Source organism: Zootermopsis nevadensis, unplaced genomic scaffold (genome assembly GCF_977971745.1).
Source record: "Zootermopsis nevadensis isolate Lab colony 2312 unplaced genomic scaffold, Znev_1.0 Znev_ptg000029l, whole genome shotgun sequence".
Lineage (NCBI taxonomy): Eukaryota > Metazoa > Arthropoda > Insecta > Blattodea > Termopsidae > Zootermopsis > Zootermopsis nevadensis.
In genome coordinates this window covers 9,775,259-9,787,846 of record NW_028259161.1, presented here as the reverse complement: position 1 = coordinate 9,787,846, position 12,588 = coordinate 9,775,259, and the positions used below count along the sequence as shown (strand labels likewise).

General features: G+C 36.4%; 1 protein-coding gene across 9 annotated transcripts in view; it reads left to right on the top strand.

Moving 5' to 3' along the window:
* The window catches only part of grh (grainy head), a 303,339-nt gene that overhangs the window by 247,512 nt on the left and 43,239 nt on the right, over positions 1-12,588 (top strand). For all 9 annotated transcript variants that reach the window (XM_022063435.2, XM_022063258.2, XM_022063186.2 and 6 more), the window contains one exon: positions 2,109-2,203. In XM_022063435.2, coding sequence (XP_021919127.1) covers positions 2,109-2,203 — 95 coding nt within the window. The remainder of the gene's footprint in view (positions 1-2,108; positions 2,204-12,588) is intronic.

Sequence of the window (12,588 nt, the reverse complement as noted above, 5' to 3'; positions counted from 1 at the left end):
GGGCTTTTTTAAGTATTGGATGGGCACAGCAATGCTGATGGGACAAAACAGATTTGAACGAAGACATTCACTGGACTTAATATGTTATTCCGCTCAGATTTGGCAACTGTTGTTTTCAGGTCAGAGAGAAGTGGTTCGGTATTGAAACTATAATCTTTTTCCCCCTCCCAGAACCTTTAATTTCCTCACACCATTGTCATGATCACCTCTAACAAGTTTTCCTGACCGTTTGAATGACTATTCATTCATTATTATCCAGAATGACTGGGCGTGTTTCGCCGTCTGAAATATCTCCATTAGTGGCTCTGGTAGTAACCGGTAGTAACCTTTCCCACTTATGACCTGCGGTAGCTACTTTGTGGCGATAAGTGGGGGTGTGGGGTGTGTAACTCTTTTGTACTTATCAGTGCACTTTGTCAGAAACTTCACACACGTTGTTCACAGATCTAATATCTTGTATTTATTTTACATTTTGCGAAAGATATTTGCGTTTCTTACTGTAGTAATGTTGTCGATGTCTGTCTTCTGGAATGTGAAACCGTGTGGACTTGTAGGTACGAATCAAGGTTTCAGAGGAAAATTCTGCCTTAATATTCGGTGCCGAAGTTGAAGACAGCCCCCCCCCCCCCGAAATTTTCGGTTATGGTAATTAGACGTATTTATTTGTTTTTTTTATTTCTGGTCTGTCTTATGAAGCTGTCATCAGCTCAGACTTCAGCGTCGAATTATAGGATTATTAATTAATAAGGCATTTTAAAGGATGTGGGAAGAAACGGTCGTGTCCTAAGTTAAGGTACTATTCCAGCGCTTGCCTAACCAGACCGAAGAACGCCACGAATAAGCTGAGTTAGGAAAGCTGGTTCCTTGGTTGCGGTTTGAACCCATCGTCCATCATCGCCCCGATTCCTCAAACTACTCCGATACATGTGTAACACCTGTAGAGTAAATGGTGATCTATGTGCAAATATCAGTCATTCGGGGCATAAGTGACCGGGGTAGATCGGCGAAGTCAGTGGACCGATACCTTTGTCCATTTAATTTGTTATTCTTCTGGAGTAAACGAAAATTATCCAGTTTATTCTGTGCTGATTTTTTTCTCAGTTATGAAGAAGAGATGTTATATGTAAAGTAAAGTTTGTCCCGCTATGCGCCATGTAGGCGTTTGGGGTGAGAGGAGGTATAGCTCCTCTCTTCCTTGACCTCGGCACTAGATGGGGGTGAGTGGTCAGCATCACGCCCCGGCCGGCTTTACCCGCGGGAAATGATCCCGGTACCCATTGGATAGGAGGCTGGGTGATGTTATATGTAATACCATAATAACTAGAAAATTAGTCGTTAAGCTACTATTATTTGGAGGCACGACAGACATGGTATTTAGAACTTGAACTTTTTACTCTATCTTTAGCCCATACTGAAAGAAGGAACCATATTTTTCATGCAACAGGAACCATTGGTCCAAACAATACTCATTCTGTTCTAAACCCATTTAATGTACATTTTATTTCAAATGTAACCGGTATTTTGTTTACCTCTTTATGGTTCTCATTGAATCGAGAGCTACTTGACTTGTGAACAGGAATTAATTTTCTTATTACGAGAACGTCTTTCGGTGGATTATTTTTCTGCTTAACAGTATTGGTTGGTTCAAATGAATTAAACGTTCTAAGTGATAGAATCTGACCGGCAAAATACCTTATTTGTGGTTTGCAGTATTAATATTACTGATATAGAGGATCAAATGAGTGATCGTATATGTTATGCAAGTACTAATGGTGGTTTATTTTTGTCCAGCTGGCCTATGGATTATAATGGTAAGTGGTTATTACCAGCGATATCATAAGCTTTTATATAAATACATGTTATAATATTTCTCAGTGGTAATATGCGTGTTTAATTAAGTTAAATAGTAGGCCTGCAGATAATGAGCTGTCGATCTGAAATTTAGACAAGTGTACATGGCATGAGCCGATTTGATGCACATGATTTTTGAATGGAGAGAGCATAAGCCAACTGAAGACACATTCATAATTTTTATTTTATCTTTGTTATTGACTTCAAATAATTTTAGCAGTGAAATGACTTTTAACAAATTTGACTTAATTTTCTAGATACGAAAAACAGCGTTGGTCTGGTTGGCTGCATTGAAGAAGTGGCGCACAATGCCATAGCAGTGTACTGGAATCCACTCGAAAGCACAGCTAAAGTAAGTATGATTAGCATCAACGCACGACATAGTAACTTTTTAAATTAAAGTCTTATCAGTTTTATGAGATGCAAGTGGCATTAATTAAGAAATTAGCCACGAATGTCCATGAAAAGCAACACGAGAATGAACAGATAAACAGATTTGAAAATATCAGTGTATGTAAACTAAACTAAACTTAGTAAAATCTAACTTTGATTCAGTTGCTTTGTAAGGAAACGAGATAGTTTGTAGTTGTGTAAGCCGTCGTTAGTAATATGTATCTAAATGGTTCTAATAATGGTGCATTACGTTCAGTATTGCTGTTTTTCTGGACTTAGTTCATCGTTTAATATTTTAAAGAAGGTGCTATGTTTCGGCGGCTGGCTCTTATCCTGTCTTCAGGTTGAAATTGTGTTCCGGTGGGTCCAGTAGAAGGTGTTAATATAGCAGCTGCTTCTCACGGACCGATCAGAATAAGATTTTTAACTAAAGACGAGAGCAAAACAATGAAGTTGTGTTGTATTTTAGGAAATGAAACTATGGAAGAAGTCCAGAAGAACATCAGTATTAAACATTATTATTCGCATTGCATGAGCTTTAGTTGGAGGAGAGTGGTGGACAAAACTGGCCAAAAGTTCACACACACAGAAAAAAAAATATTACATTACGTATTTTGTGATATTTTAAGTTAAGGACGATGCTTTTAACAATTTCTTATAGCACAGGAGAATAACATCTTGAGTCCACAAACTATGATACGCTGTTAAACAAAATTGATAACCGAGGAAAATTGCTTCTTTTTGTAATGTATCTTTTTATAACTTGAACATTGCAATGTAACATTCATTACAGCTTAGAAATCTGCAATTTGGTAAGGACGAAAAAGGTGGGAAGAAGGTACAAAGGAAAAAGGGTGGAGTTAGATTTATGACAACAATTAACGCCTCCCTCCTTTTTTGTAGTGTCCATCTTTGTTTTCTTTTTATTGTGGCTTCGCTCGTAGCCCCTCAATTGAAGCCATCTAATTACCCACAATGCTCTGCGTGACGATCCTGCTGAACAGTACATTCAAGGTCTTGAATACACGAATATGCTTAAAATATAGGAACACGTAGCTACTGGTGGCAGTAATGAGTAAACGACGCACAGAAGTAGAATACAAGCAAAAAGAGATGGTTAAATGTTAACTGAATTCGGTGAAATGGATTCTTTCATGCCAGACTCCGAGAAAGGTATTTTGGAATAATTATATCGAATTAATTTAAAGTTCAATCAAAATCGTTTCCCACCACTGACAAAGAGAAAACGGAACTTTCATTTCGGGGCTTTATATATTCTAAAAATATTTCTGTTGTAGGCGTCATTAGCCATAACAAATTGACGTGTTAGTTGTGTCCAGAATAAAACCGCGAGTACAGACATTTCACAAACTACAAAAATGCCATCATTGTAAAATAATACATAAACATTTCCAGTCCCCCTTGATTACATGTGGCGTCATCTTCAAAGATTTATCTCTAATAAGAACGTCTCATAAATATTTTCGAAACAGGTTCTAGATAATGACGTGGTAGGTTGAATGACGTCACTATAATCAGTGTTCAGCTTGGTTATTAGAAATTTACACTCCAGATGTTATATCTGCTGCAAAAGTTATAATTACTTCATCTGTTTCATTCTATTTACCTCTAAAAAGGCTCCTACGGTCTGCTGTTTGATGTGGCCGAAAATATTCCATCGGCGTGGCAGATAGAAGAGCAGTTAGATTTATTTATAAATACAAAACAATTTAAGTAACATTATTATTAAAATATACAGGCCTATTACGATGTACGTAAGCAGTTTCCAATCTGTGATTCAAGATGCCATCGAGATATAAATCCATGATTCCTTTCAGTCATGTACTTTGCGTTTCGCAGTACATACATAATTACAAACATAGCCAATATAAAAGCCATCCTTTATCTCACATTTTTCGGCGAAAGTTATACAGCCTATTAATGATAATCTATTTCGTGGATCTCATCAGACACTTAGAAGACTACAGAATATACAATCGTTTATATAACCTTCAATAAATTCTGTCTTTTGGTTTCTTCAGACATTTGTGAAAACTGACAAACCCTCCTCCAAATGGCAATATCTCGCACACAATTAAAAAGACCCATATAAGTAAAACTCCTGAGTGACCTTCATATTATTATTTCATAATATTATTTATAATGAAAAGTTTTTTATTATTCCTAGCCAAGTTTTATAAAATATTAAAGAATATATCTTTAGCAAAAATTGTGTTTCTTTATTCCCAAATTGACACAATATAAAAGAAATAAAAGGATCTGCTACAAAGAGTATTCTACCCTAGTATCACTTGGAGTTATGTTATTTGTTTCTCTGTTCATATTTAGTTTAAGAAAGTTCTGTTTTTATTTTGCGACGTATTTAATAGGATCTTTGTTATGAAACGCCCTCAATTCATGTTCTTTCCATAGGATGGCATATAAAATTTCATACAATAAAAATTAAAGGCAAAACTGATGCACAGTATTTCGTTTTAATGTTCTACGTGCTCCTCGTAGAATGTCTAATAATGCATATTTAACCCAAGTATTTAAATAAGAAAATAGTTGTACAGAGGAGATTTGAACTTATCGGTAATGAGGAGTGCTAGAATAAAATTGTTAATACTACCGAGCAATTTGGTGCAACGGCAAAGTTTGGGAGGTTTTCGGACCGAATGTAGACCCTGACTCGACTTTTATCGTGATTTTTCCAAGTATATACAATCAAACAGTGGGACTGAACCTTAAAATAGCCCACGATTTCCGTTTTATAAATACTTATCCCACTTACCAGACAGATTCATACTCGTATTTCTGTGGCATTCTCACTAGACGGCGTTAAACTCTGTAGATGGAGTAGAGTCATAAAAAATTTAGATCAGTTAATCAGAAATATGAGACCCATTCTACTTTGTATTAATTTCCGTCGCAGTCCTAATCCCATTCGACGAAATGTGACTTTTGTAATGAAGTATTAACGGGCGCTTTCAGACTCTGATGGATTGTGGTGGCAAGCAGTCTCGCAAGCAGCTGCTTCATAGGACCAACTCGAATAAATCTTCTTTTCTTTTTCCAAAGTACACCATTCAGAAACTGGGGGGAGGAGTTAGACTGAAGAAGAAATTTGTTCACGTAGAAAACTATTTTAAAGATTAATTAGACGTTAAGCCATTGGCACGTTTCAATTTGTTATATTTCATGATAATGATAATATCTTAAAGGGCAGCATTACAGTTATTTCATAGTCTATAGCTTTGTTTTTCCACTCAGTCGCTATCTTACGAACAAAAAATTTCCCCCAGTTATACAGGAAAAACACTTTTACTGTTAGGGCAGAGTATTAAAAGAAAATAACCGCTGCTTTGCATTAATATTATCTAAGTAACGATCATAACAAATGAGCAGAGCTGTCTTACGATTGGCAATGCATCATATTGTCAGATGTTTTATTGTATTGTTTCTCTACTGGTTGTCAATTATAAAAATGAACGACTTTCAAATGTATATATCCACAAATCATTAGGATTTTTGGCCCTGCAATGGGACAGTGAATTTATTGTTACACATTTCAACTAACCAAAGAAATGCACCCACTTAAAATGTGAAACTTCTATGTATAATTTAGAAGATTAAAAATCTGACCTTCTTTGATTTATAATTGAGTAAATTAATGAAGCTCTACAAACCATTATTTATTTGAGAAGGATATCAAACGGATATCTTTACGAGTTTACCGTGTTATAACGTAACTTATGCTTGACTAAAATTCAAGAGTTTTTATTTTTTGGTCAATAATTTTACTGATATTCCACCTTCGTTTGTTGGCAACTCTTTGTATAGGGCCCATGGTTCTTTTCTTGTTTGTTGATGGCCCATTTTAAACACAGTTGCCAAAAATGAATTGTTTTTTTCTTGGACTCCAAGAAGAGTTTCGTTATCGAGCTGACAATGTCACTGTTAGCATAGGTAATTCGGCTTTGGACCTCTAAAGGTTAACTGCTTGTGCAAAGCCTTTCTTGAGAAGTTAGTAGCCGTTGAGGTAGTTAAGAAATTCCTTGCCTTTTACGGAACCAGAATGTTCATTACCATTTTTGTAAGAGCTGCAACCGTCCCTTTCTCCAACACTAGGATTCGCCCAGCTTTGTTGTAGCCTTTGTTGATTTTGGGGTTGAATGGGTTAATTGGGGAACTTAGCTCAGGTGAACATGGACTTATTCTTCAGGGAATATTGCGTGGAGGAGTGTAGGTAGAACGCCAGCGAGGAGGTTTGAATATTGGCTTCAGGTAAATGTACCACGTTGCATTACAGAAATATAACTCTTCCTTCAGAGAAATAACACTACGCTATATTTCGGTAGTTGACGGCCACACTCGCCGAATCGAAGAGCAGGAACAATTTTTGTCCCCCCCCCCCCCCCCAATATTTTCAGCGTCGCCGGACTTCCCTTTCTTTAATTTTGGAGGTTGTTTCTTTCAAAACAATGAACAAATGGTCTGATTGGTCTTACCAGCCCTACTTCACGTGGACGTCGGACCTTCCAGAACATTTGCATCACATCAAATAGCTCTCGCTGCTATTGTGCCAAAAATTGAACAGAAAGCCACGGTACTTGTTTTACATTACAAATTTCAGGTTGCAGGTGGCCCTACAAAGATTGCGGCCGGCACCGCGGCGCCATACTTCCTGCTTTAATCTTTAACAAATTGTCCTGTATTAAATTATTGCCTGCCTCCACACCTTGGCATCTTACCGGGACTCGAACCCAGAAACGCACGGTCACAGAGCCCAGCATTACACCGTATCCTGAGCCGGTCGAGCACAGGTCACACTTATAATCATGCTCATTTAATATCCATTTTAATATTGTCCTCCGATATGTGCCTATGTCTTTCGAGTGGTCTCTGCTCTTCCGGTTTTCCTCCACAAATTTTATGCATTTCTCATCTTCTGATGTGTGTAACATTCTCCAGCTTAGTTTCTGTACTGATTAATGTTGACACCATTAAATGCTCTTCGATAGGTCCACAAATTATTTGTTATACGAGGTCAGGAAAAGTGTCTCCCGTCAGATATGTTGGTGAAACCATGACCATTCTTGTTTTTCTTGCCTTCTTTCTTTGCAGGCCAATTTATGTTTTCATAAATAGAAAGGTATTTGATGAAATTTCAGATTATCGTGACAGAAGGTAGGACAAGATTTTCTGACGTAAGGAGCTACACATGAATTCTGCGATGTCTCAGAGAAGGATGTGTTAAAAATTTTAATTTGGCTAGCGGTAACATTATAACCGGCCACGCCACTTTGTAATTACTATTACAATAACTTGACTGTTGACTCTCACAGAAGTAATAAAGATAAAGAATAGTTTTATATTATTTATGATGGGTTGTTAACAATGCCATATTGTGCCTTATTTAATGGATTAATTAATAAATTTAAATATGGTGGAGCGGGAAAATGATTCAAATCTTGCTTTATCTGATGTTATACAACAACGCTTTGGTGTAGATTACTGCTACTTTCAGCAGTTTTAGAACTAAACAATGGAGTAATTGGTCTTGCATGCCAATCTGAAGACAATTCATTGGAACAGAACATTTTGTGGGAAGTCCAGAGGTGCATGTACTCATTTGTCAACGTCAGGTTTTATGAGAAAGAGTAAGTTATTACTTAATTTGTCAAATGTAAAAGTGGTTTAATTCCTTCACCTAAACATGCATAAGGACTGAACAAAAATTTTCTTTGGTGTGACTTTATTTTCAGTTATTAAGCCTAATTACAAACGTATTTAATATTTAGTGTGGTATAAAATGGTGTAATCGGAAATGATGTATCTTCACTCTTGATTGGCATTTCAACGTATAGTAGAACTTACATTCTGCTTCTATCACATGTTACATTTTCTAAACTTACGACACCTTCACTGTAATGCATGCCATAATGCCACATTTAAAATTTGTTAATTTATCTTCATACAAAAACAAAATAATAAAATAAATATGAATATTATAAATTTTGTGTAAATGTAAGATAAAAGAAAAATGTGGCATTCAAAAATGAGTATTTCTATATTGAAAACCGATATTCTCTAAATATTTGCGTCCGTGATTGATTCGTTATAAGAATACTAATAGAGGAGGCTCGTGGTAATTCAACGGGGAGTAATTTATTTCTTGTCTCTACCATTTGCCCACTTTCTTACTTTAGTTTATACCGGTCATACATTATCGTGTTTGGAAGTGTTTTTTTAAAAGATGGCTAATGGTAGCAGTATTTCTAAAGTAGAATATTGTACTATCTGATATCATTATTGTGAACGTTTTGAACGTTTCGGGGCTTACATAACACACACATTTGGTGTGTGTGATAAAATGTTAGATATATGTAGGTCTATTAAACTACGTATAGTGTCTGAAGTCTAGTGATTACCGTACTAGGATGCAACTGGCAATGATAACTAATCGGCTGAAGACGTTGAAAGTGCCAAATTCCGAAACATGTTGTTTTTGAAATATGGCACAGACAATGTACAATATACAGTGTCCAGCAATGTTAGTATGTTCGAAGCTGCCAGATTTAAACGAAAGTTGTTCTTGTTCCAGTCTCGTATATGTATTTTGAACTATTGATCTGTTGAACAATTGATTTGTGTGATGTGTGGATAGTTAGACGTGTAACCTCAGTGCATCACGATGAGTATTTGTGTGAACGAGTTGAGTTGTACTTTAAATATCAGCTCCAATCCGCCTTATTTAAAATCGGTAGCTGTAATTCCGGCACTGCGTTTTTGGATCCTGTTTTGCGACCATCATAGTATTCCATGTCTTAGAGACCGTTCTAGTCACCAATTTGGTTTTTAGCGAAAAGAAACTCCCATAGTCCTGTCGGATGTTGCAGCGTGTAGTCTGGTAACGTTTAACATTTCAGAGGTAGACATCCCATCTTCGTACACACCGCCGTGAGAATTTGTAAATTTTACCGGGGGGATCTTCGATGAAATGACTGTCGTACATATGTGTCAATTTCAGGAAAAAGACCTGACTTGATGCCGAACATAGGTTCTCGATTTATAAATGCAATGTGACAACTAAATAGTCTCTTGAGCTGTTTCTCCATAGCTGACGTCAATGTACGCTCGATGATGTTCACTTTACTTCGAAAAACATAGTAGTGATTATCGGAGAGACCATTATGGCGCCCTTGACTCTAGGAAGCCCTTAGGGGCTGGCAGGCACGCGACAGCCGGATATATTAAACAGTGTTCACATTCAAAGTCAATCTCGCTTAGCTGCCTTGGGATAATTCTTTTTTTCAGCGAGAATTTCCGGGCAAGAACCTGCATTAAAAAAGCTTGACTTCGTGTGTTATATTTTCTGTGTAGCCTCGGGGTTTTGATATTAGTAGATGGGAAATGTGAATAAAAGTTGAGTCTTGAAGATGGTGTTGTTATTATGATTCATTATAGGCCTGCAGGAAACGATTTTCAGGTAGGACTTATCATTTAGGAAACAGAAAGTTAGTAAGTACTGTTTCTTAAGCAGCCGACAGGGTGTGATGAAATTTTATTAACATTTCAAGTACAAAAGCACACACGCTTAACAAAGAAATATTTTCTGGCACCATTATATTTACTGTTTCATCGACAGTTAAAATGATCATGTAAGGTAAAAGTTACTTTTACAGGAAGAAGGTATATAGCCCTAAGAGTTCGATATGAAGGATATGTTTTGTTACGTAAAAAGAAGTCTGAAATAAGTCAGACACTATAAAAGGAAAACAACAAGACATTTGAAACTCCGAATGTGTTCTCCTACATTACCTTTTATATATATTTCCGGTTTAACAATGTTTGTACATTTTTCCGGTACCCAAGGTTACATTTGATATTTCACATTTTACATTCATTATTCTTCTTCTCCATTCTTGTCTGCCTGCCCACAAATCCTCTTCGATGTTTCTCTTCCTCACTGATGATTGAATTCCCTGTATCCAGGTGTTTGGAGGACGCCCTCTTTTCCTTCTTCCAGGCGGTACCCATTCCATGACCTTCTTCGGTAATCTCTCTTCCGTCAACCTTTTTGTATGTCCATACCATTCTAATTGCTTTTGTTGGATAAAATCAAGAATTGAATTTTGAACATTCATTCTATCTCTAATAGTTTCATTCCTTAAATTTTCCCGTCTCGATACCTTTGCAGAAGTCTCCAAAAGTCCATCTGAGCTGCCAATAATTTTTTAAGTAACTGTGATTTCATAGTCCAAACTTCTGAGCTATATGCCATGATACTTCTAACTATTGTTTTAAATATTTTGGTTTTGGTATCCGTTGTTATCTGTTTATCCCATAATTTACCATATAATATAGAGATCGTCGACTTCCCTGAATTTATTTTTGATCTAATTTCCTTGTCTGGTTTCCCATCATTTGTAATTTTCACTCCTAGATATTTAAATTCTTCAGCCTGTGTTGTTGTTCCCATCCCTTCTTCCAGGACCAAATCTTCATTTATTCCTCCTATTGTCATATATTTTGTTTTATTCAAATTGGCATTTGAATATCTTTGATCCCTTCCCTGGGAAGGCAAATACCTATTAACTGGATGTCTAGACTGCTGTGCCTAAGATGGGGCTTTGTGTTAAAATTCTCGAAAATTTATATATTTCTTAAGATATATTTTAATAACAATATGTTTATTTACATTCTAAGGCTGTGAGAAGTAATGCGATTCTATTAATGAGTGTGTGTTGCATGTTGTGTTGCTGTATCTTACAACTCCACAAGATGCAATACACCATATATATTTAAGAACGTTAATGTAACACAAATAGTATTTAATTGATTTATGACTGCATTGACTCTCATTATACATATGCTACAGTGATATTTTGTGGCTTGAACCCTAATCAGAATGGCAATTAAAATTCATGCCTAAATAGTTCACGCTTATAAGAACTACAAGCATGAAAACTCCGCTGCATGGGAATGATAAGTTACATCTCTCAGTATATTTAGAAAACACACAACTAGAAATAAAACACTGAGTGGTTCTGTTATAATTTTAGTTTTCAGATGCCACGCGCATTAAATTGACTACTCGTACTAGACGTTATTAATAATCACAGAGTTACGTTTATTCGTTTGTTTTTATTCATTACAAAAAATGTTAGTCTTATTACTTCCACCACGTATCACTTTCATTATAAGATGAAACGAATGACCACCGAAACGACGAGTAGTTTTAGTGGTGTAAACATGGCGGAAGGTTCCGACTTTTGAATGATGGATTGAGGAGACCAGGAGGCCAGTTCATCATTTTTCATCCTGTCTCCACGTTTATCCCACGTGTTCTATGCTGTATGTTCGTAGAGCGAGAAAGATGCATGGTCCGGTGACTGACTAATGCATCATCTTTCTAGAAGACCCCCCACAGATAAACCTTTAATGCCAAGTATCTATTAGAAACCCTTCTTGTGGGTTACACTTCACAAGACCTCTTATTATATTTTATACGCCGTCCTTTTATTTTAATAACCCAGGCTCTTGGTAATCACAATAATTCCTTCCATTAAACTAAATTAAGTTGAGATGCTTTAAATCTTCTCTTGTACGAAAATGACTACACATGTAATGTAAGTTGAATGAATTTACTTCATTATAAAGATCAGTATCACATTCTAGTGTAGGTATATTTTATAATAAAAGTGTTTTTGTCTGTGGCTAATTTAGTACTATGCAATTAAACCGAACACATATGAACACGATATTTTTTGGCATATTGTACATGTACAGTCCATTAACGTATGAAGACGAGCGGTAAGGATGAAACTGCATTGACTTCCTTTCATTCGTTTCACTGTTATAAGGATTTACTGTTAAGCAAAAATAATTCTAGGATATTTTGACGTAATAAAATTAGAGAGATTGTTGTTTAAAAAACTTATTCCTCAATGGTATATTTGATTTATATTCAAAACTGTTCGTGACTATATTAATAACACTACAGCGCGAACTTCTATAGAATACAGGCCCTACAGTTTTAGCAACAAAACTACTATTTACTGCGATAAAATTCTGTAGACACAGATCTCTGCCCTTGTGGTCTTTGCGAAACTACAGCCCGTCACATTAAGTGATGAAAGCAGTGGCCCTCGGCGTCCAAACATTTTTCGACACAGTTACCAGGAGACTGCAGACATTCTTGCGGACATGTTACAGCGTGTATATGCCAGTATGGAGCATCGCGTTGTGTTTTGCATGGACGCCGGGGGCGACTGGTCTCAGCACCATATGCTTTTATTGCTGAAAGTCTGGGACCTCTGGCTAGAGATTCACACTCTA